Below are 27807 nucleotides of genomic sequence, written 5' to 3' on the forward strand. Positions count from 1 at the left end.
GTCACTGGTCTTGTACATCAATAAATATGTTGGAACCAAATTGCACCCCCTTTGTTGATAAGCTGATTGTGTGGCAATGGGCAACTTTTCCAATCAATTTCTGGTAGCAGCGCACATTCTGTGGAAATCCAGTGTCATTGCAGACAAGTATGTCTGTTCTAATGCCTCATATTTAGTTCCTCAATAAAGGTTGAAGTGATTTTCTGTTGATGGGGGGGCATCCATGCTGTGACCTCTTTGCATCTCCCTACAACAAATGCAGAAGGTTCTTTGCCCTGATTCCTCAACCAGGGCAGTCACTGAGGGACAACCCCTCCTGGTCTCCTATACGCCTGCCCCCCATTACCTCTAATCTCCAAATTTCTTCAGAAAACTCCTCAGTTGAGGTGTACAATTATCCTCATTGCCCCTTACTGGCCTCGTCAGATTTTCCCTTTCTTTGGCTTCATCTACTTTATCCTGCATGGATTCAAATCCATACCTGCTGTCTCAACCTACAGACATGATTCATTAGTATATTCTAGGCTTTAAATTTTGACCGCATGGTTTCTCCAATTCTGTTTATCGCTAGACAGCCCAGGCTCTCCTCCCCTGTCTGTCACATTCTTTTGTCATCCCACAAAGCTTCCACTGGGAAACTTTGCAAAAGTAAATGGAAAGGATTTGCCATTGGGCACAGCAAAAGAACCTTGGATCCATATTCAGCACCAGTTCCTAAAGTTCTTGAATTTTTAGCTACCATTGTTTTATAAAGGTGCTAGCTCTTCTACTGTAAAAGTATAACTGGCTGCCATTTCCAGTTTTCATATTGGAGTAAATAACTCATCTTTGCTATCTTCCAAGCTTTGTAAAGCTTTTCTAAAGGTAACTTTCCTACTTGCACCCATCATCAAAAGATCTCACTTTTTGGGATTTAAACATTGTTTTGCAAACTTTTAACAGTGTCCGTTTGAACCATCAGCTAAGTGTGATTTAAAATTCTTGACCTGGAAAACGATCTTTCTAATTGGCCATTACCTTTGCTAGAAGAGTATCAGAATTACAGGCCCTGTCATCTAAACCTCCTTATTTGATTTTTCATAAGGAGATAGCATCCTTAGACGGAACCCTTCCTTCCTTTGGTGATGTCAGAATCCAATAATCTGTCCGCAACTGATGGGTTTGGATCCGATCCCTCGGATCTGACTTGGCCATTGCTAAAGCTCATGGCAACCAAAAAACTCTCAAGCTTTCCCCCTTACTCACAATGCACCAACCTTCAGTTACCTCACATCTCATTTGCCACTTCCAGCAGAAAACGTGGTCGTCCTGAAATCTTATATTTTCACTAAAATTTATTTGTGATAAATCCCTTAACCATCACCTTACTAATGAGATATACATCTGTTTTTCTTCAATTCCTGCTTTCCTTTTCCTGTACTACCATACACTTTAGATACTATTAGTATCACCTCTTCTCTCCTACAGTAGCAGTATTCCTTCATACATAGTACTTTTTTCCCTCTACAAGTAGTAGTTTAATACTTGTTCATAGCCTTTTCTGTATCTGTTTTCTTGTACTTTTCTATTTAAAATAAATTTGATTTATTTTGCTGTTAGAACAGCTTGTTCTTTTTTCTTAGAATAGCAGATAAGCCGGCTGGCTTTAAAAAGTATTGGCATAAAATTACTATTATTCTTTTATTCTTTGAGTCCTCTCCACCTACAAGAGACCTGCTCCATATGTCAGAGTCAATCCCCATGCTTTAGTGGAGCAGAAAAACAAACTCATCCTGAAGTGTCTTCTGCCTTCCTCCTTTGAGGAAGCTATTTTGGAGGGTTCTCCTAAGGCTAAACAAAAGAAAGCCTTCTCATCTAAGCTTTCTTCCTCTTTTTCAACTTCAGATTCTTCTAGGTAGAGGTATTCCTGTGATCCAGTCTCAAAACCCCAGATCCAAAAAAGTGCAAGTTTCAGAATCTGTCTGGGCCTTTCAGATCTGACAGCATCCAAATCTCTTGATCCGACCTTATCAGATCCAATGACTGCCAAGTCATATCCCAGTAAGTCAGTGTCCTCTGATCTGACTTCGCTGTATCTGACTCTAGCAAAATTGGACAATGTACGTATCTCACAACCATTACCCAGAACCAAGGCACTCTCCTTCTTTGGATCCTATCCCAGGGAGAGCATCTTCACCCTGCTTGGAGCATCCAAAATCTCCTATTTATTCCAGTCGATCTTCTAGGAGCCTGACAGAAGATGATGCGGAGAGAGTGGTGAGGAAGAGTCTTCTAGAGCAGGGTCAGATTGGTATCTATTTGGCTCCTACCCATCCGGGTCAGGACATCCAAAAGTCTACAACCCCCTCCTGTACAGTTTCCTCCTCTGATCCCTTCAGTGGTTTCAGAGCTTTTGGATCTGAGCCTTCCATTTCCATCTGACTACGATCTGAGTGTTTCCCTGAGAGCTCCAGTCCAGTTGGATCTGGGGAGCTCCATAATCATAGTCTGCCTGTCTGCTCTGAAGTACCACATTGGACTTCCAAGGCTTTTGGAGCCATCTCTACACCTCTGAGCATATGCACTGGACAGCTCGGCTCCAGCTTCCACTTCGGAGGGGTTGCCCTTGCAGCAGCAGTACTGCGGATCAGATGCTTGTCTTCCTGGATCAGATGTCCTTCCCTCTTCTGAGCTGCTCTACATTCGTAGCTGTGAAGAGGGCATTTTCCGTACTTAATGGATTACCACCTATGTGGTAATTTGTGGGCACTTTGTTTTTCCCAAAGGGGATGACTATGCACTTTTTGGCATTTAGCTTTAGGCCATGGCTCTGGCACCTGTTATCTGTCTCTGTGAGACCCTTTTGGAGGATGGTTGTGTCAGTCAGTGAGTCTATTATGGCACCCAGTTTGCAGTCATCTGCGAACTTGGTCAGCCATAGTCCTCCCGTGTTAGCCTGTACCTTAGAGAAATATATACCGAACAAGAGAGGTCCCAGGACTGAGCCTTGTGGGACGCCACTTGTAACTGGTTTAGAGTCTGACATGGCACCTGCAATTCTGACCATGTGGGTTCTATCCCTGAGCCAGTTTGCAACCCATCTTGTGACATAAGGGTTGATATTTAAGCTGGTGAGCTTATTTATGATGCCCGAGAGGGGTATTTTGTCGAAGGCTTTTGCGATGTCCAGGTAGGCTGTGCGGACTACCTTCCCTTTGGCCTTGGTGACTGTTTCAAAGAAGCCGACCAGGTTCAAGAGGCAAGATCTTCCCTTAAAGCCGAATTGGGTAGGATCCAGTGTTTGGAGGTTCCCAATGTCTTTGAGTTCCATGATGATATGCTCCATAACTTTGCAGACCAGGCTAGTCAGGCTTATAGGGCGATAGTTTCCAGGGTCCATTGTAGCACCACCTTTGTAGAGTGGGACCACTGTTGCTGTATGCCATTCCTTGGGTACATATCCTGTAGTAAGGCTGAGATTGAACAGTGAATTTGTGTCTCAGAGACAGATAACTTGGAGCTCATGTAAGACGCAGCCCGAGACACCATCCGGTCCCATTGATGCTGTGTTTTTTGCTTTGGAGAGGACAGCTCTCACCTGTGCATCTGTGATGTCAGGGAGGCTACACTCTGTTGGGATAGACATTTACTGTTTTGGGGGGGGGGGGGGAGCGGGGGTTTGCACTGAACCTGTCTGCCAGGTTGTTGGCAATGTCTGTGGGTTCAGTATATTTTTTGTCATTTTGCACTAACTCAGAGCATGTCTGGGAGTTGCCACCCAGGTTCCTGACATAACTAAAGAAGGCCTTGTGATTATCTTCAGCGTCTTGTGCAATATTTCTTTCGAAGCTGGCCTTAGATAATTTTATGAGGGATCGTAGTTTCTTGCTAGTACTTATCAGAGATGCCTTCCCTTTTTGGGATTTTGCTCTATCATGTAGTAGCTTCCTCCTTCTGTTGTATAGCTTATTTATGGCTGGGGTCCACCAGACAGGTCTCCTGCATTTGGAGGAGTGAGTCTTGGTTTTATTTGGGATAGCACGATCCATACATTCCTGTAGGTGTCCATAGAATGTGTTTGTAAAGGATTGTGCGGTTTGGGCCGTAATTTCCACTGGCCCAGGGGCTTTGAAGGATTCCACATCGGTTTTGAGAAGTGTGAAGTTTGCTTTTGAGAAGTTCTTCACCGTGGTTTCCTTGGCTGGGGGTGGGGACGGGATATGGATGTTCAGTGAGATTAATTTATGGTCAGATCTTACCAATGAGGGGTATACCTCTGGTATGGAACATAGTCCCCATGTTGGTGATGATCAGGTCCAATATGTTTTCCCCTCTTGTGGGAGTGGTGACCAGTTGTTCCATAGCATTTGAGTTTATAAATTTTAGGAACCGTTGGGCGAGGGTGTTGGGGCTTGAGTAGTGTTCCCAGTTTGTTTGGGTAGTTGAAGTCACCCAGTATGATGGTGTTTGGAGAGACCTTCATATTCTCCAGTGTTCTCAGGAAAGCTGAGTGGGGTTCCTGAGTTTGGGAGGGTGGTCTGTAGCAGGCTACAAACTGAAAGGCAGTTTTGCCCACTGTTAGTTGCACATGGATGGTCTCCGATGCTTCGTGCCACTAACCTGGAGGTGTGGGTATCTTTGAATATGGATACACCCCCTCCTTTTGTGGTTCAGTCCGAGTTTTGGGGCCGAAAAGCATGGTATGAGGTATAACCTGGTAGTGCTGGGGTGCTCTCGGGAGCCTTGAACCAGGTTTCTGTTACTGCACAGATATCAATATTCTCCATACTGAGGAGAGCTTCGAGTGCGTGCATCTTGAGGTTTAGACTTCTGGCGTTGAGCAGCATTACCCTTAGTTTCTTTTTCCTTGTGTTGTCTATGGAGGTGGGTTTGTCTTTTGAGCCTTGCCTAAAAAAGGCACTGTGGGAGTGGCAAGAGCCTTAGCCAATATTCGAAAGCCCAGGGGTGACAGGTGCAAGCCGTCCCTAGCGAAGCAACGTGGCTTGTCGAGCATGTCATCCCAGGCTGACAGACACTGGATCCCCTTTGAATGACACCAATACTTTAGCCAGTTGTTAAAATTTATCATTTTGTCTTTATACTGTGGCATCATTCTTGGTGTGAGTAAGATGCTACTCAAGGTCAGGGTGATACCGGCCTGGGCTACATGATCAGAGAGCTCCACTGTCCCTCTTCATGTAGTCCAGAGAGGTACGTCTCAGGTCATTCACACAAGCATGGACAATGACTGAGTCATATTTGTACTTGCATTGGAGTGACCTGAGTGCTTGTGTTGTGGCGGATCCTGGCACCAGACAGGCAGCTTACAATGACCTTCTCCTTGTTCAGCCTGGTGAGTGGGATGTCAGTGTGTCTGACAATAGTCACCTATTACAAGTGTATTAGGTGTGTTGTTTAGCCTTAAGGGCTGTGACTGTGTGGCACACTGACTTGGTGAACTATGTGATACGTGGGTATTGTTGTGGGGTAGCGGTTGCTTGAATGTCTGCTTTGGAGGTCTCTGCTGCTTGGGCAGATTTTTATTTAGAGCCTCCGAGTATGTTTTTGTGTGTTTGTGTTTGGTTTGCTGTTGCGATAGGTCTATGTGAGACTGGATTTGTGGTGTGTGTGGTTACCTTCTCCTCCTGACTTGACTGCGCCAGTACTGGGTTGAGACAGCTCAGCCTCCATTTTGGCTATATAGTTGCATCTCTCACATATATTTGAGCTTGTTGGGAGGAGGAGAGGGTGGTCTGTGTACATAAGGCAGTTGTAACATTGCCTCAAGATTCCCATATTCACCAGCTGGACTGGAGAGCAAACCCGAAACTGACTTTTGGACATGCCAGAATAGTGTAAGGAACTACTTTTTGACTGATCAGAAAGGACCAATAAGGAGCCAGGTACTTAAAGGGAGTATAAGAGGGTGTAGTGCTTTAGTTTATTAGTGCTTACTTATCTTATTACTTATACGAGCAACTGCAGGACTTTAGAATGAAAATAGAGTGCTTACTTTGAGATTTAGAACAGTTCTAAGGGAAAAGTGAAGAGCAGACTTTGTGGAGCCGGGAATACTTTAAACCCATTTAAGCGGCGCTGTCCGGTGCTGCTCTATGCGCAAAATCATGCAAAACTGCGCAAATGCGGGTTTTAAAGCAGGGAAACTGAGAGAGATAGGAATTGACCTAAAACGGCCAATAAGCTACTAGTTTCAGGGCTGAGACCACTCCTCCATGGACAGATAGGCTGCTCAAAGCTCCCCACTCCCACTGGTGAACAGAGACGCTTCCTCCTATCCAAGTAAGGATATGGGCAACACAGGAAACTATACCACAGTCTGGAATGCAGCAAAACCTGAAATCTGGACTAATCTATTTCAGCAAAGGCGGGAAAAGAGAATTTTTTTTTTCAGGAAACAGCAGAAAAACACACAGAACTGTAAATGCTATAAACAGGCTAGCGCACTTTAGTGTGTAGCCTACAACAGTTATACAATACAAAAACAACTTAAATTGATATAAAACAAGTGCAAAAACTGTAAAAAGCAGAAGGCAAATGCAATTTAAACTTTTTAAAGCACAGATCAGTTAGAAATTCACTTTTTAGGCGAGAAAAGGCAGTCGAAGCAAAAAACAGAGAAAAAAATACTTAAATCTGGAAAAGTCTCTCTTGGGTCTCTGTGTTGCCTGTATCACTCTGCAGGACACCACGAGGAGCTGTGCACAGTTGTATACTGACGCAAAACTGTGCAAATACGGGTTTTAAAGCAGGGAAACTCAAAGAGATGGGAATTGACCCAAAACAGCCAATAAGCTACTAGTTTCAGGGCTGAGACCGCTCCTCCAGGGACAGATAGGCTGCTCAAAGCTCCCCACTCTCACTGGTGAACAGAGAAGGTTCCTCCTATTCAAGTAAGGATATGGGCAACACAGGAAACTATACCACAGTCCGGAATTCAGCAAAACCTGAAATCTGGACTAATCTAGTTCAGCAAAGGTGGGAAAAGAGAATTTTTTTTGTTTGTTTTCTTCAGGAAACAGCAGAAAAACACACAGAAAACCCTGTAAATGCTATAAACAGGCTAGCGCACTTTAGTGTGTAGCCTACAACAGTTATACAGTACAAAAACGACTTAATTTGATATAAAACAAGTGCAAAAACTGTAAAAAGCAGAAGGCAAATGCAATTTAAACTTTTTAAAGCACAGATCAGTTAGAAATCCGCTTTTTAGGCTGGAAAAGGCAGTCGGAGCAAAAAAAACAGAGAAAAAAATACTTAAATCTGAAAAAGTCTCTCTTGCGTCTTTCTATTGCCTGTATCACTCTGCAGGACACCACGAGGAGCTGTGCGGAGTTGTATACAATAACAAACTTTTTAAATCACAGACTCGCTAAAATAAAACTGGTGTTTTAGGCAGAATTAGTTAAGACAGCAAGAAAAGCAGAAAAGTGATACTTAATCACTCCAAAGTCACTCTTTTGTCTCTCTGCTGCTGTAGACTCTGCAGAACACCTGGAAGGCACTTGCTGAGCAGAATAAAAGTGTAAAAACTGTGCAAATTAAGTTTTTATAGCAGGGAAGTGAGAGAGAAATTAGCCCAAAATGGCCAATAAACTACTAACTTCTGGGCTGAAACCACTCCTCCAGAGACAGGCTGCTCAAACCTCCCCTCTCACAGGTGAACAGAGAAACTTCCTTCTATCCAAGTAAGGTAATGGCAACACAGTAACTTGTAACACAGCCCTGGATTCAGCAATAACCTGAAAACTGGACTATACTAGTTCGGAAAGGCGGGAAACAAGTATATAATTTTTTTTCAGGAAATATCCTAATCAGTCAGCTTCCAGATGATATTTACTAATTTTTATTAATCTCTCTGATTTGGGCTTCATTTATTCAGTGGTTGTAACACAGGTGTTAACACAGTCTGCAGTGTATGATCTTATGACCAGGAATGTGATTTGATTCTGGCTAATCAAAGTATTCTTGTGGGGAATGCTTGCATTTGTTTTCTTTTTAAAGCACTTTTCCCCTCTATTCCCTGTACAGAACTTGAATTGATTGACCATTTGGCCTCCCTGCCATTTGAGTATGCTACCTCTGTAGCATTGAAGTTTCAGTTAGGAACATGCTCTTGTTGGTAGCAGTCACATCAGCAGTTCATGCCCTTTTATGTAGGAAGCCATGCCCGTAGAATTTCAGATCTCGGGTCTTAATGCATAGGGTGCCATACTTCGCCTTTATCAGTGATAGGGTTCCCTCAATATGAACTCATTTTCTTCACAAAATGTGAATCAGTCCTTGAATCTTATAGTTTCCTCTGCAAAGCACAACGCAGAGGACAGGGAGCTTTTCACTTCCTGAGTGTTGACCAGGAGAACAGTTGTTAACGCTGGGTATGAGAGTTCAGGAAGATGGACCACTTGTTTACGTTCTTTGCAGCATGGGTAGAAGGGTTTGCAGTTGACAAGCAGATGCTTTCCAGGTGACTCACTAAAGGTATTTTTTTTTTTTTATCACCCCACTGACCACCTGTTGCTAAATGCCTTGGTCAAAGCTTGCTTCACTAGATGTTGATACCTAGTGCTTACAGAAATTTGGATAAGTCTGTGGTAGCCACCTTTTTACAGTTTGTGCCCTCACCAACCATTTATTGTCAGCCGCTGCCGAGAGAGTCTGAATTTATTTGAAAAGTCATCACTTCATGGCTGAGTTATTTCAGCTTTTGTGATCCTCTGGTACTCCTTCCATCCTGTCGTATTTGTTTGGGATTTGTCTTAATTTGAGATCAAATAAGGAGAGTCAACAGTATGTATAACAAATATTTTGTTCTGTCAGTTAACATACAGTAGGACCTTGTATATGGGTTAAGAATACCTTCATTCCTTTATGGGTGTCTCTGTTCTTCCACCCCCCAGCTTTTGAACTTCCCCACAAGGCAAGCAGGTGTATGTAGATGTTTTCATGAGATCAGTATTACATTGTTCTTCCCAAACATAAACATACTTCTAGTCAGTCTTCAAAGCTCAGACTGCATTAGCAATAGCTGATGCGCTGCTATAAAATGTGACAAATGCAGATGTAACAAAACTCATAATTTGCTTCCCACTAATTAGCATCAAAACTTGTCATCCATTATGGTTTGCTTTAACTTAGAGACTCTGGCAGATAAGTGTCTCATTGAAGACCCTACTTTAAAATATTTTTTTTGAGAAATAGATTTCTGTCTGCCAGGAAAAAAGTGTGACCTATGGGCATCAAATTCCTTTTAAAAACTCTTAAATGAGTTTTCTTGTGTTTAGGGTCTGAATATTGACATAAGATCTGAAGGATATTCACTCCTACGTCTATTCAAAGTGCATTAAGTACCCCTAGAACTTGCCTTGAAAATAAAACATTTCCAGACATTAGCTTAAGCTACCCTAGTGTCATCTGCTTTAGTCCCAGATGTTCATCCTCAGTCAAAAAAGAGAGAATCTTGTAGAAAGGCACTTTATAGTAACCTGATGTCTACTTCTGCGTCAGTATGAGAAGGGGTGATTCCACCATGATGGGCCCTGTGCAGAGCCTAAATCATCCGTTTCTCTTGAGTTCTGTAACACTTACCTTTGGAAGCCATTATGGTTAAGGATTCCAGCATGTCTGATGACAGACTGTCTAGTCAGCCAAGAAGGGAGAACTTAGGCTACGTTTGACAGAGGTTGAGGGATTCAACATCATCATATTCTGTAGGGCATACAAGACTTGTAAATGGAGGGCAGGCCTACCCTCTACTACCACCAAGACCAAACATCTGGATGTTCCACTTAAGTGTATGCGGAAAAATAAACATTCCTTCCACACTCTGCTCCACTGTTCAATCAGAAAACTAATAAAGAGAACTGGTTCAGTTTTTCTTGGGGCTTGTTCATAGTCCTTCAGGCCTTTATCTTCAACCTTCTTCAGCTTCTTCCCCGGAAGAGGAAGACTTTTCTGACTAAGATCAAAGGAACCCCGAGTGTGCCTCTTTAATCCCCCCCCCCCAAAGGATTTAAATAGGATGCAGATGATGCCATTATCCTGTGATTCTCCTAGTGAGGAGATTTCTTTTGGAGATACTATTACTAGAATGAAGGACTATTTTAAATGGGAGGTCAGAGAGGTCTGATTCTTAGAAAAAATACAACAAACTATCAGATATGCACACTCCTAAACCTGTTGCTATCCCTCTGTTGCGGCATTAGAGTAGCCTGTGAGGCTGCTTCCTTTTCGTCTGACTCGCAGCCTCCAGCCCCTAAAAATTCAGACAGATTTTACAGAGTTCCTAACTGTCAAATGTGTCTCTAAAATGTAATCTCATAGCTGATCCAGCTGTCCTTTATCTTGATGCTGACAAAGTAATTAAGATTTTCTAATTGTATTCTTAATGACAGATAAAGCCCATAGCTTTCACTTGAGTCAGGGGCAAATCTTCAACAGTGTCTGGGACAGTGAGGGATGCTTTTAAAAATGTTATTCTGTCAACATCTCAAGTTAATAAATAACTCTAATTATTGACATTTTTAAGTGTAATTTGCCAACTTTTCTACACATGTCACTGGTTTAGGAGGAATTAAGAGCTAACATTTGAGCCAAATTCCAGGACAGTTGAGAGGTATGGTACAGCTGTGATAGATGTGGCAAAAAGGTCTGTATAGCACTCAAGGCTTTTGCAAGTATGGCAAGTGCAAAGGCCCCAAAATCTTCAAAGTCAAACACAAAAAACGCCCAGCACTCATATGAGAGGTTCATATTAACGTTTAATGCAGAAAATGTACGTATTAGTGTAAAAATACACTAAAACAAGAAAACCAAACCGGTTTCAGCCATCACCAAAACTGGTTTGATTTTCTTGTTTTAGTGTATTTTTACACTAAGTACATTTTTATGCATTAACCTTTAATATGAACCTCTCATAGGAGTGCTGGCAGTTTTTTGTGTTTGACTAAAAAGGTCTATACCTTACCCACTTTATCGAACAGAGCAATCTGCTCTCAAACCTACTTGACAGAACATTTGCTGGCCATTCTTGACAATGTGACAGTGTCCCCAGTTCTCATTTTAAATCTAATCATCTAAACATGCTTAAAACTCAAGTAGCATTAACACTCGCATTAAATATGGTTAGGATGATGTGGATGCTGCTTCTAAAGCAGCTGCCACAATTGCTGCTTGGTTAAGACTTCAGTCTTTCCCTAAATATGTTGAAGTACAGCATTCAAATACACATTTAAAGATCTAGTGTTTAGAAACTCATAAATGGGTTTACAAAGCTGGATGAAAGAAGGATACTAAGTATTAAACATTGATTATTTTCTCTAGTTCCTAAATTTCATAGGAATTATCCCACAAATCCTGGATCTTTTTGTTATAAGCCATCCAAATCTACACACAGAATATCTGGAAAGGGTTCATTTAAAAAGAATTGGCTAGGAGATCCCAATGGTGGCCTCGTGGATCCATTTCCCAAAGAAACTATTTCTGAGTAGCCTTGCAAAACCCCCTTTCTCCCTCTCCACCATAGCCTACCTCTGAAATTTGCAGGGAAATTTTCATTCCCTTCCTTTATGGGACTCTCACAACAGAATGTTGGAAACTAGATGTCTGAAAAATGGTTATAAACTCCAGTGCGCATCCCGCCCTGCGCCATCAGGAATTGAACATATTCCTCCAGTTATTTCAGAATTACTTCTGGGAGGTATAGACCTGGTTTCTTTAGATTAGTGGGAAAAAGTCCTTTTTCCCCCCCAGGCTTTTTCTGGTGTTCTGGAGACCCATTCTAGATCTCTCCAGACTACACACTGTCCTGGAGGCTCCATAATTTAAAATGTTAACTTTTCCAACCTTACTCTGTTCTTCATCACGATACATTAAGACTGTTATCTTTTCATTCACAAAAATCACAGACCTTTTTTTTAATACGTTATCAGTTTACTTATTTACTTTTTGGAGTGCCTGCTGCTTCAAAATGTTTTACCAAATGCCTTGCTCAAGTAATTGCTTTCTGCAGACTTCAAGGCACACACACATTTCATTACCTGGACAATTATCTGTTTTCAGCTTCATCCACTCAGGAAAACTGTGCTAGACTTTGCAAAGAATATTCATCAGTTAAAATTCACACTGATCTTTAAAAAAAAAAAAAAAAAAAAAAAGTAATTCCTGCATCTGTCCCACACTGAGTTTCCAGGGATGCCACCTAAACACATTCTTAAAAGCTGCCTTCTTTTCAGCAGAAGACATGCCAGGATTCTGTTTCCTGAAGTTTTCCAAAAGAAGAAATGATTAGAGCAAGGGAATTTTTAAAGGCTGTGGGATTTATGGTACTGTCCATTCTGAACTTTAACTGATTTTTTTGGATCAATCAAATTCTGTCTAATATGGGAGTCCCATCTCCCTTCCATGTCGTTGTCAGAGTATAGTCACAAATGTCAGATCGTGCTTGAGTAGCTTTCTCCCTGGAAACAAAGGTGCATGTAATGTAGGAACCACAAAAGCAAGCACAACCATATCGATCTTACTTCTGATTGCTCTTATCAGTGCTATCCAAGCCTTAAACCAATTTTGGAGTTCAGGCATATTACAGGAGATCACAGACAGAACCACAAGAGGATGGGGTGGTTAAAATCTTAACTCCTGTGCAAATTAGACATGATAGTCTATGACTTAGCCATTCAGCTCAACCTTTTCCTCCTAACAGCATACAGTGGCATATTCCCTGAGCAAATCCAGGGCAGACTGTCCTATCTGGATGTTATACAGAGACATCTTCCTGCAAGTAGTTCACCAGTGGAAGATGTCTCCAAATGATCAGTTTGCCTCTAAACTCAGATAACTGTTTCTGCTCCAAGGCGGCCTGCAAAGTGGCCTGAAAGACGCACACTTTTTCAGTTTCCTGGACAGAGATGTTTGTTTATACTCCATTCTTCCCATTTCCAAAATTCTGAAGATAAGAAAGGACCTTCCAAAGATGCTATTGGTGACCTTTGACCCAGACTACTGCTTCTTCCACCTCTTGCAACTGATCAAGCGCAGTCACCTAAAACTACCTCACACGGTGGATTTTATCTGGAACAGGAGCTCTCTGATACAGCCAGATCTTCAAACCCTAAATCGAACAGTTTGGATGATATTTTTGATTCACTTTAGGAACTTCATTCTGCTATTTGTATTTAAGGAGGCAAAAACTGCTATTAGGAAGTCATATTTCTCTAAATGGACAGTGTTTACTCTTTGGTGCCAAAACAAATTGTAGGACCCATTGTGAGTGGGAACACCCATGAGTCTTCATTAGCTGTCTGTTCCTTAACACTGGTGTAGCGTAACGGAAGTGATCAGCCACTTCAGCCCGTTTGCCACTGGATACTTGTTTGTCTCCTGTTTTTCAGGTCAGGCAGTTTCTTAAGGAAGCAGTTCATAGTAAGATAAACAAATTAAATGGTGTTGTCTCCTTGAAATTTAAATAGAAAAGTTAACTTCTGTTGGTAGCCTTAATGTTACTGAAAGGGTTTCTGAATTGCATACAGGCTCTTGTGTATTCACCCTTGTCTAGAATTTCACAAGGACAACCCTTCCTACATGCCAAAAGTATTATCTGAGTTAACCCTTAACCACACTGTTCAGTCCCTTGCGTTCTGTTGTAATCCCTAAAGTAAAAGGTAAAGAACTCATTGTTGCTTATATGTACACAGTTGAGCTTTATTTGGTCAGAACTAAAATCTTAAGAAAAAAATAAATGTAGTTTTCATCTGTCATGATGAGAAGAGGACAGCCCATCTTTAAACTATTTCCAGTGGACTTTCTCTTTCTGTTCATTTCTCTTACTTTAATCATAAGGATCGTCCAGAAAATGTCACTCTTCTAGAGCAGTTGCTGCATCAGGTGCATTTTTGAAAGGTGTGGACACTAGGGGTCCGTCTTAGAATCTGCTACTTGGTCTTCTGTTTGCACATTCATTAAGCAATGTAAACTGGAGGTTTTCTTCAGGGCCAGAACTGATTTTTCATTTCACAAATTTTTTGAAGCTTTGAGTTTGGTCCCATTTGTGAAGAATAATGCAACAGTGATCTTATGAAGAATGTATACAGTTGTGTAGGTAAGTTACCATAATGGTAATGTTCAAACAGACCATTGTTACAATGCATATATCTTTCATCCAGTCTCCCTTTTCTTTTTACTTGTGGCTTGGACGAAGTGTCCTTCTCATGTTGTTATACCTCCCCACATTGTTTTTTTCTGTGGCTTTAATTAGGGCTGTATCCTTCCCCTGTCTTGTTAGAGGCAAAAAAGCTCTGAGTTTGATGTCCATACATTCTGTTTATACTAACATATCTGCTAATGGCAGCCATAAGGCGTGTGAAGGAGCCTGAGCTTTGTAGGGTGTCCAGACATGTGTATCCTAGTGGATAAATCCTGTTTGTAAAGAATACTGCAACAGTGGCTTGTTAGAACATCTACCACTATAGTAAGTTGCCTTTACAACTGATTTTCATATTACTTGCGTAATAAGTTAAGTTTCAGATCTTTGTTGCTGTCCTTGATGTGCACTCGTAGCGTGGAGATACTGGTGGGCTTTGGAGATGGATTAATTTATGTAGTTTGCATTGTATGTCATTGTGCACATCTGTGTGGATGCTCTGTCCCTAAATTCAATATTTTGCAAAATATCCTGAATTTGGTAGGTGGAAAGAGCTATACGTATTCTAGGACCAATCAAGGAAAGTTTTTACTATGTCCGATTTTTTAAAAATGCATCTTTTGTTTCCAGAACGCTAAAATGGGGAAAAATGTGATGCTGAATGAGGTGTGGAAGTTGCCTTTACAACTGATTTTCATATTACTTGCGTAATAATTTAAGTTTCAGGTCTTTGTTGCTGTCCTTGGTTTGCACTCGTAGCATGGAGATAATGGTGGGCTTTGGAGATGGATTAATATATGTAGTTTGCATTGTATGTCATTGTGCACATCTGTGTGGATGCTCTGTCCCTAAATTCAATATTTTGCAAAATATCCTGAATTTGGTAAGTGGAAAGAGCTGTACTTATCCTAGGACCCATCAAGGAAAGTTTTTACTATGTCAACAAATATTGTAAAAATGCATCTTTTATTTCCAGAACACTACAATGGGGAAAAATGTGATGCTGGATGAGGTGTGGCTGTTTTTACATGTTCCCAAAATGAAATTAATTTAGACTGGTTTATAATCCCTACCCCTCTCCCTTTTAATATTTAAATTCAGAGTGTTAACATCTGTTAATTAGTAACTGTTTATTTTTCATTCTTTTTACAGAAACCTTGGTTTTACAACTTAAGAGAAGCCTGGAAAGGATTTCCAAAGCAGGTTTGTCAGGCAGATCATTTAGATTTAAGAATGTTGTGCAAAGCATTAGTTTGGTTTTTGCTATTCATTACTAAGCTTTCAAGAAAATTGTAAGCATGCTGTATCTCCCTGTATATATATTGAAGTCAACAACAAAAAATAATTTAGGTACATGATTACAAGTATAGATGGCAGTCACTGGCAAAGGATTTCCATAGTCAGTTACAGTCCAGCTTGGAGTAGAAGTTCTCTTCTTGGCTGGACTGTCTTTTTAAAGCCAGATTTTTTTTTTTATTTGATCACAACTGATCCATAGAAAAGACTGTGGCACAACTCTGAATAATACATTTCAGATTATATAAGCTGGAGTACATATAGAATGTTCCAGGCATTTGATTAAAAAATGACTGAACAAGAAAAAAACAAAAGTTAAATAACATAAAGAAAAAATTCCCTCCTGCCCCCCCCCAGACATTTGACCCACCTACATTCTCCTCTGATTTCATTGCTAAACACACAATTTACATAGGCGAAAAGGGATCAGGGAAGCATAGAGCAATTTTTTAAACACCTTTATTAAATAGTCACTTAAGACCCATGCACATACAATTCTAGAAAAGAAAACCTTAACATTTTTCATGTTCATGCATTATACATTGCATACGTTTTCTTTATTTTCCATAATTATTGCTCACTCCATTACATAAATTACTCAGTTCCTGCCTTTGCTTAAACCCCACTCTTCCTCCTGAACGTTATTCTGCATGTATTGCTCCAAACAATTCCATGTATTTCTATGTAATTTTTTCCTTCCTTTTTTCAAGAGACACCACTTCCCTTTCTTTTATTTCTTTTGCAATTTTCAATACTTAAGATATAATTGATTTAGATTCTGAGTTCCCTTTTCTAGTATTTGCTTTTTTGGTAGCTTGACAGCATTAAACTTAGTAAGGCTTTACTTTTATGTATTTATTTGCAGTTTGCCAGGATAGTCCAGTTGGGCCACAAGGAGCCAGTTTTCAATGGAGTCCTGGGGAGAAAAGCTCCAGAAAAATACAAATACATAGTACACATTGCACATTTACATTACAGATTCTCATAGGAATACAAAGTAAATATAAAAAGAAAAGGTTAACAATGATGGAATACATCAGTATACTTTGTAAAACAGCAATAAAAAACATTTATTTTTTTTTTACACAAAATTCGCAGCATAGGGTAACTGGTTAAGTAGTTGATCAAATAGTTCAATAGAGCTGTGGAAATGTAGGAGACAGTGATGGCATATTTAGTTCTAGGAGAGTAGGAAGTGGTATTAGAAGGATTAGGTAAGATGGGAACAGGAGCACTTCCATTGTGAATTTAGGTGCGAGTGCAGCAAGGCTTTAAATGAGGAGAGATTGCTGGTGATGCGGATAGGAGATGGTAGAGAATTCCAGAGGCATACAAGAGAGGACGACAGGTGATTCCCAGGTGGACGTGTGGGTTTGTGTAGTTTAATTAGTTTTTGGGAATTGGTTCTTAGAAGTCATTCTGGTTCTTACATTTCAAAGGTAGTGGCTAGGGAGGGACAAAGAGAGGGGTTGTAAATGAGTTTGTGTGCTTAGATGAATTGGGTATAAGTGAGGAGGTTAGGTAGCTCAAGCCAGTTTAGTTGAAGAGAATTACAATGGTAAGAAATGGCTCTGTGACCTGCTGTAAATTTTGATATCTTGTTATAGCAAGAGGCGAGTTTTGTTTTGGGGGAGGATTGCAGGTTGGTGAAGATAGATGCACCATATAGGAGGGATGGGATAAGAAGTATTGGCTAGTATGAGCCTACTGGAAGGAGAGAGAGAGAGAACGATTGACAGTTTAACATACCAATTTTTTTGTGGGATTTTTGATATTTACTTTGTAAATGTTTGTCGAAATTTAGTTGATCTATGGGTACTCCTAGTAGTTTAGTGTCAGAGACTATTTCTAGGGGAGTATTATTTTGCTGGTGATTATAAATGAGTGTTTATCTAGGGAGGAGGTTTTGGAGCCGGTGAATAACAAATGTAGTTTTGGTTGCATTGAGTCACATGGTTGCCTTGCATCCACTGCTCAGTAGAGGAGAAGGCAGTTTGGGTAACCTTGTTTATAGTGGAAATAGAAAGGGAGGAGCAGATAATGGTAAAATCGTCTGCATATTGCATGAGGCTGGACTTTGAAATGGCTTGGTAGAAGTCGTTAATATGTTGAATAGTAGGGGGCCTGAAGTGGAACCTTGGGGGACACCTGTGGGAGTATTAAGGAACAGTGAAGTGGCTTTATTCCATTTGACTGCTTGTTGTCTGGTTGTGAGGTAGCTGGCGAACCATTTGGTACAGGAAGGGGACAGGTTTAGTTTGGAGAGTTTATTAAGAAGCAGGTTGTGGGAAATAGTGTCAAATGCCTTAGAGAGGTCAAGGAGAAGGGTGGACACTAAATGGCCGGAATCACAGGCTTTAATTGTTTCAAGGAAGGAGAGTAGAGAAGTGGAGGTGCTATGACCGTGTCTGAAACCATGCTGTGCGTGGGTAAGAACTGGTTGTTGATGAGACAGGGTAAGAGGAGTTGATGGATACATTTTTCAAGAAGCTTAGAAGTAGGGGATAAGATAGCAATAGGACGGAAGTTTGGAATGTCATTATTACCTCCTTTATGTAGAGGAGTAATAAAGGCTTTTTTCCAGAGCTGAGGGACCTGGCTTTCTGAGATAGACCAATTAATTAGTATGCTGATAGGAAGAGCATTGGCTTCTGCGGCTACTTTTAGGAAGTAGGAAGGAATTTCATCAGGGCATTGAAACCAGGTTTTAATTTTAGGAGAAGTTTTTTATGGTTGATATAGAGATGCAATTGATAGAGAAAGGTGGAGGTTGGGGGGCAGGGGATGCTAAGGGAGGAAGGGATGGGTGCACGCTGAGGAGGGGTTGTAGAGGTGTTGGTGAAGGGCGATGTTAGCCTGCTTATGGACTCTATGAAGAAAGAGTTAAATTGGGTGGCTAAGTCCATGTCAGAGGCATCTGGGTTGGGGCAAGGGTTTTCTTTTTTTTCCTGGGTTAGGAGAGATGAGATTCCTTTCCAAAATAGTTTGGGATTGTTGTGGTTGGTTTGAAGAGTGGAGAAATAGGCTTTGCGGTCTGAGGTAATACGTTTTTTTTACTTTGTCGTAGTGTTTTATATTCGTTTAGGGTGATAGTGGTTTTATTTTTTGGTAACATGTCCAGCTTTTTGTCACGTTGTTGCATGATAGCTAAGGTGTTTTTGGTTAACCAGGGTACAGGGTTACTTTTTGTACATTTTCTTTTCAGAGGGACAAAGGAGTTGAGCAGGTTTGTGAAAGTAGAGTTAAAGTAGGAAAGAGCATTATCTAGGGTAAGAGTCTTTAATGGGTTCCAGTTTGTGCTTTTTAGTGCATTTGAGAAGGTTTCAGAATTAAAGTTCTTTAGGCAGTGAGTGGAAATTTAGGTGTTAGTTGTATGGAAGAGGGGAGACAGAGGGCAAAAGTGGGGAAGTGGTCAGCTAGTGGGTCTGGGAGAATACCACCATCAGCGGTATAGTGAGGATGTGATACTAGAATCCAGTCTGTTGTACTTCCAGTAATGGAGTTCTTGGAAGGCCTGGTAGTGGAATTGATTAGTTGTGTAAAGTTATATAAGTTAATATTGAGTGAGTTAGTGGGAGTTTGGATTGTGGTGCAGTTTGTGTTCATGTCTCCCTGGATTATGGTTTCGTAAGTAATGTTGGTAGAGACCCAGAAGAGAGTGTTTTCAAGGGATGAGATATTGTCTCCAGGGGGAATATAGAGTGAGAGAATAAATGAGTTTGCTTGTTTAGGTGGATATATTTTTGTATTTACTTTGTATAGGAAATCAGATTGTCTCAGCTCAAAAGAATTTTCTTACAACCATTTGCTCCCTCAACATCTCTGACAGAATACTCTAGGGAATTTTTCAAATCTGCAAATGTGTTGCACACCCCAGAAACAGGTCTTCGGAAAACCCTCTTTCACATCACCCCTTCAGTATTTGGTGTGTACCTGAAGAAAATTTATCTGAATTCTGCTTGGGGTGTAAAAATACTTATCCAAATGCATCCAAAGAAGACTCCTTAAACCTTCTGACTTTGTTGTATATGTTGGGAGCATACAGATGCATCTTCCAATTGGTCCTTCGTAAATTGCCTTTCCAGTTTCTTTTACCAATACTTTCTAACCTCTTCTGATTATTTATCAGGAAATATTTTATATGCCATACTAATTAACCCTTACTGCATTCTGTTCTAGACTCAACTAAAACCTGTCAGTGTTGAACTTTCACTTAGCACTCTCCTGATGTTCTTCATCTCACATTGCTGCAGTCCTTACACTTGGGTAGTCCGCTGTCCTCGGTCGGCCCGAATATCAAAGTATAAGGCTGACGTCGGTCAAGGCACATTTGACTGACATCAGGACGTCAGGGTACAAATGCGCATGACCGACGTCATATCCTCAGTCTTTTTTGCCGCATGGTCCGATGCAGAAGCAGCGTTGCAAGTGCCGGTTGGCGTTCTGAAATTGTTCGATTTCGGAGTTTCAGACCGAGTCAAAGTTGGCTAAGTACCCCGTTGGGGAATATTTTAATTTTTTCTTGCCTCAGTGGTTTACCGGATGTCAGAAAAAGTGAATAATTGTATTTCTTGTGGGAAACAGATACCGCATAGAGACTACCATACTTTGTGTATTCCTTGTTTAGGGCCTGAGCACGACGTTGTTGGGTGTCGCTCTTGTGCTAGATTCAATAAGCGCACTATTAAGAGAAGATTAGATTGTGCCAGGTTAGTCTTCGGAAGCGGTGCAATTATAAAATGCCGTCGGATGCTCCGGCGCCCGCTTCTTCGAAGAAGCGCAAGGACAAAGCAGTTAAACCTAGGCTAGAGGAACCGTCAGTACCGGACGCCGGTTCTTTAGAGGTGTCGGTGGAGCCGGTGGTTCCACCGGAGGTTTCTTTGGGATCCCAGGGAGAGACTTTGTTATTGCAGGATGTGGCCTCTCAGGAGGCAGGCCAGGCTGATGGGGCTTCTCAGGTTACTATACTTCCCTCCCTGCCTAGGGTGGTTAGGCCCTCTCCTTCTGTTTCCAAGGCTTCTCCCAGGGGCAGGCCAGGTTTAGCTTCAGTTGGTGTTACCCCTAGCTCTTCAGGAACTGTGCCCAAGAAGCATATGCTTAAAATGGCAGAAGATTTGATTACTTTGATTAGGGGTTCTATGCTACCTCCTGATAAGAGACCTAGGGTGGAGCCTGAGCTAGGGAGTTTTGAGCAGGCTTCAGATGTTTCAGAGTCTTCGGCTGAAGACTTGCAGGAGTACTCTCCATACTCTGATTCTGATGTGGATGATTCTACTCCTTCTGCTTCTCCTCCTGAGGATTTTTCTTTTTCAGAAACTCTTCATTCCATGAGGGAGCATTTTAAGTGGGAAGGTCAGGACTTCTCTGATTCCAGGAAAAGGCTTAGGGAATTTTTGTTTTTACCCCAGCATAGGCCTTTGGCTATACCTCCTGTTTTGGATGTAGTGGAAGATGTTTTTACAGAGGCTTCTCTTAATCCTGATTCTTTGCCTCCTGCTCCTGTTAAACCGGATAGGTATTACAGGGTGCCTGAAGCTCATAAGTATCTTTTTAAGAGTCCTAGGGCGGACCCAGAAACTGTTAGTCAGGGGCCTAAAGGTGTTAAGGCTTCTGTTGTTAAGAATCCGGTTCCTGCAGACAGAGGCCAGGGCCTTGGATAGATGGGGAAAGAAAGTTTATACTTCTTCCACTCTTGCTATGAGGGCTTTGAATTGCCAGTTTCACATGTTGAAATACCAAAACTATCTCCTTTCACAATTGAAGTCTAAGGTTGATGCTCTGGCAGTAGGTATTGATTGTAAGGAGTTGCAAGATTTAGTGCATGTTTCTGAACAGGTGGGTAAGCATTCTTTGCAATGTGGTTTTGATGCTGTACAGGCCTCGTCTAGGGTGGCTGCCACTGGGTCAGTTCTTCGCAGGCACGCCTGGCTGAGGGATCAAAATTTATCTGAACATGTTAAAACAAGGATTTTAGATGCTCCTTTACAATCTGACGTGTTGTTTGGTCCTCCTGTTGAGGCAGTCTTAAAGAAAATGGAAGACAAGGCTAAGTCTATGCAGACTGTTAAGGATTTTTTGTAGGTCCAGCCTCCAAAGTTTAGTAGAAATTGGCCTACTAAGGGGTGGTCGTATCCTTCTTATGATTCCCAGTCTAGGGGTAGATCTAGACGTGGTAGGGGCAGAGCTCAGGGCTCTTTCAGGCCTAGAACAGGGAGTTCTCCTGCACAGTCTTCGGGTGAGGGCAGGGGTCAGTCCTTTCGTAAACAGACCCAATGACCTACCTTTTCAGCTGCCAGAGCCATCTCGTCTGGCAGCACCTTTGGGAGGAAGGTTGGCACTTTTCAAAGAAAATTGGAGTTTAATTACCCAAGACAGATGGGTATTGGATATCATACACCACGGTTACAGGTTTTATTTCCATACCTTGCCTCCTTTCAAAGGCATGCCAGACGTTCCTCCTCAACAAAGAATAGAGGCTCACAAGCAAGTTTCTCTGTTACTCCAAATAGGGGCCATACAGCCGGTCCCTATGCCAGAAGTGGGCCTAGGATTTTATTCTCGCCTGTTCCTAGTACCAAAGAAGGGGAACACGTGGAGACCAATTTTGGATTTATCTACCCTCAACACTTATCTGGACATTCCCAAGTTCAAAATGTTGACGTTACAGCAGCTTTTACCTCTGCTGGGCAAAGATCATTGGATGGTAACTTTGGATCTCAAGGAGGCTTACCTTCATGTTCCTATCAGACTAAGTTGCAGGAAGTATCTGCGTTTTCGAGCTGGGACTTCTCACTATCAGTTCTCTGCATTGCCCTTTGGCTTATCTACTGCCCAGAGTGTTCACGAAAGTTCTGGCTCCAGTGATAGCTTTCTTCAGGCTAAAAGGAATACAGATCTATCCTTATTTGGACGACTGCCTGATTCTGGCTCAAGGAAGGGAAGAGCTTCTTCATCATTTGGAATATGTGATAGCAGTGCTAAGATGCCTGGGGTATTCTGTGAACGAAATAAAGTCCAGTCTAGTACCCTCTCAGGACATGTGCTTTCTGGGTGTGAGACTGAATACAGCATCCCAGATGGCCTTTTAACCCCGGACAAACAAAGAGTCTATCCCTTTACTTCCATCAACTATCTCATCAGTCCGGGCTGACTGCAAGGACAGTCCTTCAAGCCTTAGGGTTCATGGCATCTTGTATTCTGGTGCTTCCCAATGCCAAACTGCATATGAGGAAGCTGCAATGGTATCTCAAAAATGTATGGACACAGCACTGCCAGGATCTGGACACTGTCATTCCAATAATACCTTGCATTCAAAAGGAATTTTTGTGGTGGGCTCAGGAATGTCACCTAAACAAGGGACTCTCTGTGACCCGGCCAGAGGCGAGTCAGATTTTAACGACAGATGCCTCAGACAAAGCTTGGGGAGCTCATCTAAATGGAAAGTGGATACAAGACAAGTGGCCTGCCAGACTACAACATCTACATATCAACCTGAAGGAGATGTTAGCAGTCCAGTTTGCATTAATAGCTTTCAAGGATTTACTTCTTCCAGGGCAGGTGTTGATTCTAACAGACAACACAACTGTCATGTGGTACATCAACAAGCAAGGGGAACGATTCTTATCCTCTATGCAGGCAAGCAATGATTTTGTGGGAGACTGCTCTCAGTTTACAGCTCAATCTTCAGGCAAGGTTTCTGCCAGGAGCACAGAACTCCTTAGCAGATGTGTTGAGCAGACGAATTATGGATCCCCACCAGTGGAAATTGGATCCTCCTGTATTTCAGAAATTGACAGTGTCATGGGGAACTCCAGACATAGATCTGTTCGCTTCTCCACTAAACCATCAGCTGCCAAAGTTTTGCACAAAATGGTTTCATCCCACAGCTTGGAGAGTGGATGCTCTTTCTTTCAATTGGAGCAATCTTCATGTGTATGCCTTTCCACCTCTGCCTCTCCTCCCGAAGGTACTTCTAAAGGTCAGACAGGACAAGCCAAGGATGATTTTAATAGCTCCAGATTGGCCTCGACAGCACTGGTACCCATTACTGAGAAGTCTAGTACGGAAGCCTCCATGGCCTTTGCCTTTGATTCCACACCTGTTGTCACAGGAGGACAGCCATTTGCTCAATGTCAAGCTTCACTCTCTGCACCTAACAGCCTGGCATATTCTGTTTTGAACCATAGTGGGCCTCCACTTCCTCAGCAAGTTTTGAATGTTATTTTGGAAGCTAGAAGGCATAGTACAAGGAAAGTGTACGCAGATAAATGGAAGAGATTTTTATTTTGGAGTGCAGCAAAAGATTTTGATGTTTCTGGGCCTAATTTGAGTGTGGCTCTTCAATATCTTACTGAGTTACTGGACAAAGGTTTGTCTTTCTCTTCTATTAAGGTTCATGCTGCAGCAATTTCGCTCACTATGATTGTGACCCACCATTGTTTTCTCATCCTTTGTTCAAGCAATTTCTTAGAGGGGCAAAGAATATAAGACTCCCACGAAAAGCTCCTGCTCCTGCTTGGGATCTCAATTTTGTGTTGGAGAAACTCACTCTACAAACTTTTGAGCCTGCAGCTACTTCTGAGTTGAAATATTTATCATGGAAGACTGCTTTTTTGTTGGCCATTACCTCTGCAAGAAGGGTTTCTGAATTGCAGGCCCTTATGGCGGTTGAGCCTTTCTTGATTTTCCATAAGGATAGGGTATCTTTACGTACTAATCCTTCCTTTATGCCTAAAGTGGTTTCTAGTGTGGCTTTAAACCAAACTATTCATTTGCCTACTTTTTATGCAAATCCCCAAAATAAGGGGAAAAGATTTTGCACACTTTAGATGTACACAGGCAGTTGCGATATTATTTAGACAGAACTAAAGGGTTCAGGCAGTCTCAGCAGTTGTTTGTTTCTTTTGCTTTGGGTTCTCAGGGCAAGCCTGTGTCAAAACAAACTATTTCTAAGTGGATTGGGTTTTGCATTGCTTTCTGTTATTCCCATCATGGCAAGGAGATTCCAGCTGGGATTAGGCCTCATTCCACTAGGGCTACTGCCACTTTGACAGCCTTTTTGAGGGGAGTGGCAACCAAGGATATTTTGGAGGCAGCTACTTGGAGTTCAGTGCATACTTTCTCTAGGCATTATCACCTACCACTTTACTCTAAATCCAGGGCTGGTTTTGCCACTGCTGTTTTGCAGGGCATTTTGGCAGCTCCTGCTTCCTTGTAGTTTGGCCATCCTCCCTTACCTCTGCTTTGGGATTCTACCCAAGTGTAAGGACTGCAGCAATGTGAGATGAAGAACATAGTACAGTTTTGTACCTACCATAAATGTAGATGTTCGAAGATCCACATTGCTGCAGTCCAATTTACCTCCCTCCTTCCCTCTGTAGTTAGAGGTGGTTGTGTGGGTTGGGTTGTAAATATTGTGTATATTGTATATATTGTACATATAACTAGTGCAGGGGTGGTTGGTTGTTTGTTTGCTGTCTTTTGGTTTTGACCTTTATGTTTAGGGTCTTCTGACATCTGGGGCAAGAAAAGACTGAGGATATGACGTCGGTCATGCGCATTTGTACCCTGACGTCCTGATGTCAGTCAAATGCGCCTTGACCGACGTCAGCCTTATACTTTGATATTCGGGCCGACCGAGGACAGCGGACTACCCAAGTGTAAGGACTGCAGCAATGTGGATCTTCGAACATCTACATTTATGGTAGGTACAAAACTGTACTTTTCTGTGTGTCTGCCTATATTCTGATATCAATTCTTGGTTAAGAAGGCAGTCACTAACCTACAGTGCAAACTTCTTTTTGACCTCATCCAACTCTGTTACTTTCCCTTTCTAGTTATTTTGTCCCAATACTTGGTTCTTTTTCCAATTTTCTCCAGTTAATTTCAGACTGCTCTTGCCTTTTTTCTGTACTTGCAGTTCTCCCTATTGGGAAAATATCTCTCCTCCATTCCAGTGTTGGCTTGATTCTTAAAATTTCTGCTGCTGTTTTATTGTAGTAATCTGCATGGATGTTTCTGTTCTCCTTAATGCGTATGAATCCAAAATCCTACTCTCCTTATTTCTCAAACGCCTTCCCTATTCCTCATCATCCCTTTCCACTTTGATTTATAACTTTATGTATATGAGCGTTAACTGCTTAGGTATAAATTATCTATTCAAACCAGGTAGTCCTAAGATACCTTGTTCTATGCAAATTCTTCCGTTGTCCTACTCAAAAAAATCCCAGCTAACTCTATCAAATGCTCTTTCTGCATAAATACAGACTGTAAATGTATATTTTCTTACTATCCGCTCCTATCTGGATCATCATTGTTTTATTCATGTTATCAAAAATTTTCCTGCCCTCCACAAAACTATTGTGGTCCATATTTGTCAGTGTAGCAGTATCTTTGACGTTCTGTTAGTACTTATTGAAATAAGTCTGTATGATACTGGGTCAGAAGGATCTTTACCCTCTTTGAGTAATTCAACCACTACACCTTTCTTCCAAATGCTGGTACTTTCCCTTCTTTTAAAATATTGTTAAACAAAACCTTCTAGATGTTCATCATATTGATCACTGCTGCAGTAGCCTTTGCTATATATGAGTTGTATCCTACCAAGGAATATAATAGCCGCCCAGCTTCCAAAGCTTCAAGGCTAAAAGACAAGTCTGCACTCCAGACCTTTCAGAGCTTTATTAATGCTGAAGAATGTGCTGCTATAAGGCTTTCAAGCTTCAACAGTTTGCTTGGTGCTGTTCTTTTCCTGAGCAGATACATTCCCTTGGGGGGGGGGGGGGCACTTCCAGGAAAGTTATTTTAAAGCTAGGAGTGTTGTGCTGTAATGGACTGTGATGAAATTGCATTACATGGGAGTGCTTTTTTTTTGTCAGTTTAAAAGTTGTGTAAAGTAACTGAAAAACATTTTTTTCTGTGGAGAAATTGTTTATTTTACTTTGGGGGGAGCTGGCAAGGTGTTTTAAAGTGCATTATACTGTGCTTTTCTGTGAAAAAAGTGACCTTTAAAGACTTGGTCGTTTTTATCAGCATTTGCTGCTTGTCTTCTGTGGGAAAGAGGAACCATTTTTGCCTTGACCATGGAACAAACTGCCAGTCCAGTGGTCATTCCTTCCAGCCAAAAAAAGAAAAAGTTAAGCAAACATCCTTTGCCGCTACAGCAAGTTAGCAGTTTTCCTCAGCCACGGGAGGATGACTGCTTTGGACATTTTTTGTACCTCAGACCACTCATCTTTTACCCCAGATTCCTCTGGCATACCACCTACTGCCACTATAGACCAGGGGTTAACTCCATTCTCTACAGCTCTTGGGGTCCCCTCAGTGGGCAAAGGAGCCACTCTTGTTAGTCATGGGAGAGGTAATACGGACGTCTTCCCTATTGTCAGAATGCTGTGCCCATCCTGGGGTAAGTTGCTGTTGCTACTGCCATTACTAACAAAGTTGGCCCCATTTATCAAAAAAGAAATAGACAAATAAGCATGTGATGTATCGTACTCATTCTCAGGGTTCCTTAGGAGTAGTGTACTGGGCCTGGCTCAGGGTTTAATTCAGAGTATTGACCCTTGTTGTGAAGGCATCTATATTACATAATCTAACTTTTAAAAGTTCAAATGTTATATGGTTGACAACATATGATCGAACTTTTAAAAGTTCGAAAATGTAATAAAAAAATAAACCAAAGGGAAAAAAACTACCTGAATGGTTTAAGCGGGGGGGGGGGGGCAAGCCCCCCTGCACCCTCCACATGGGGGGCTGTGCCATCCACACCCCCCGCTCTTTAAATACACCAACTCAGAAATCGCACTACAGTACAGAAAAGGGATATCTTCCCATTCCGCACTGTACGGAGATCTCCGTTGAAACATTCGAAAGTTCAATCATATGGTGTCAACTTTTCATAGTTCGACAATGTGATAAACGTGATATAGATCTGTTGTAAAGTAGTTTCTGGTGAAAGAATATGAGAGAGCTTTTCCTGAAGAGATTCAAGGTTTTGAATCTAAATAGGAAGATAAAGGAGCAGATACGCGTTTTTCTTTTTCCCCTCAGATTTCTGATTTAGACTCCAAGGAAGGCTGAATTTCTGATTTTCCTTGTGGGGAGTTGTCTTTCTCAGAGACTATTACTAGAGTGTGCCAGTTGTTTTCAGTGGGAAAACACTGAGGTTTCCAAGTCATTTAGAAAATACTGCATTGATTAAGAAGGAATTTCCAGAACTTCTCCCATTCCTCCTGCTCTGTCTTCTTTAGGGGATGCATGTTATTGCCTGTAGTATTCCTGATAGTCAACTAGCTGCCCCCTAAAAGGCAGACAGGATGTATAAAGTTCCTCAGTCTTACACTATTCCCAAACTTGACCCTGTAACTGCAGCTTTA

General features: G+C 41.6%; 1 protein-coding gene across 1 annotated transcript in view; it reads left to right on the forward strand.

The window, feature by feature from the left end:
* CERS2 (ceramide synthase 2) overlaps positions 1–27807 on the forward strand; it is a 1576758-nt gene that overhangs the window by 803722 nt on the left and 745229 nt on the right. Inside the window, exon 7 of the mRNA XM_044080039.1 lies at positions 15287–15337. Within this exon, the coding sequence (XP_043935974.1) occupies positions 15287–15337 (51 nt within the window). The remainder of the gene's footprint in view (positions 1–15286; positions 15338–27807) is intronic.

The sequence above is a fragment of the Protopterus annectens genome, chromosome 8.part0 (genome assembly GCF_019279795.1).
Source record: "Protopterus annectens isolate FY-2018-M chromosome 8.part0, PAN1.0, whole genome shotgun sequence".
Classification (NCBI taxonomy): Eukaryota; Metazoa; Chordata; order Ceratodontiformes; family Protopteridae; genus Protopterus; species Protopterus annectens.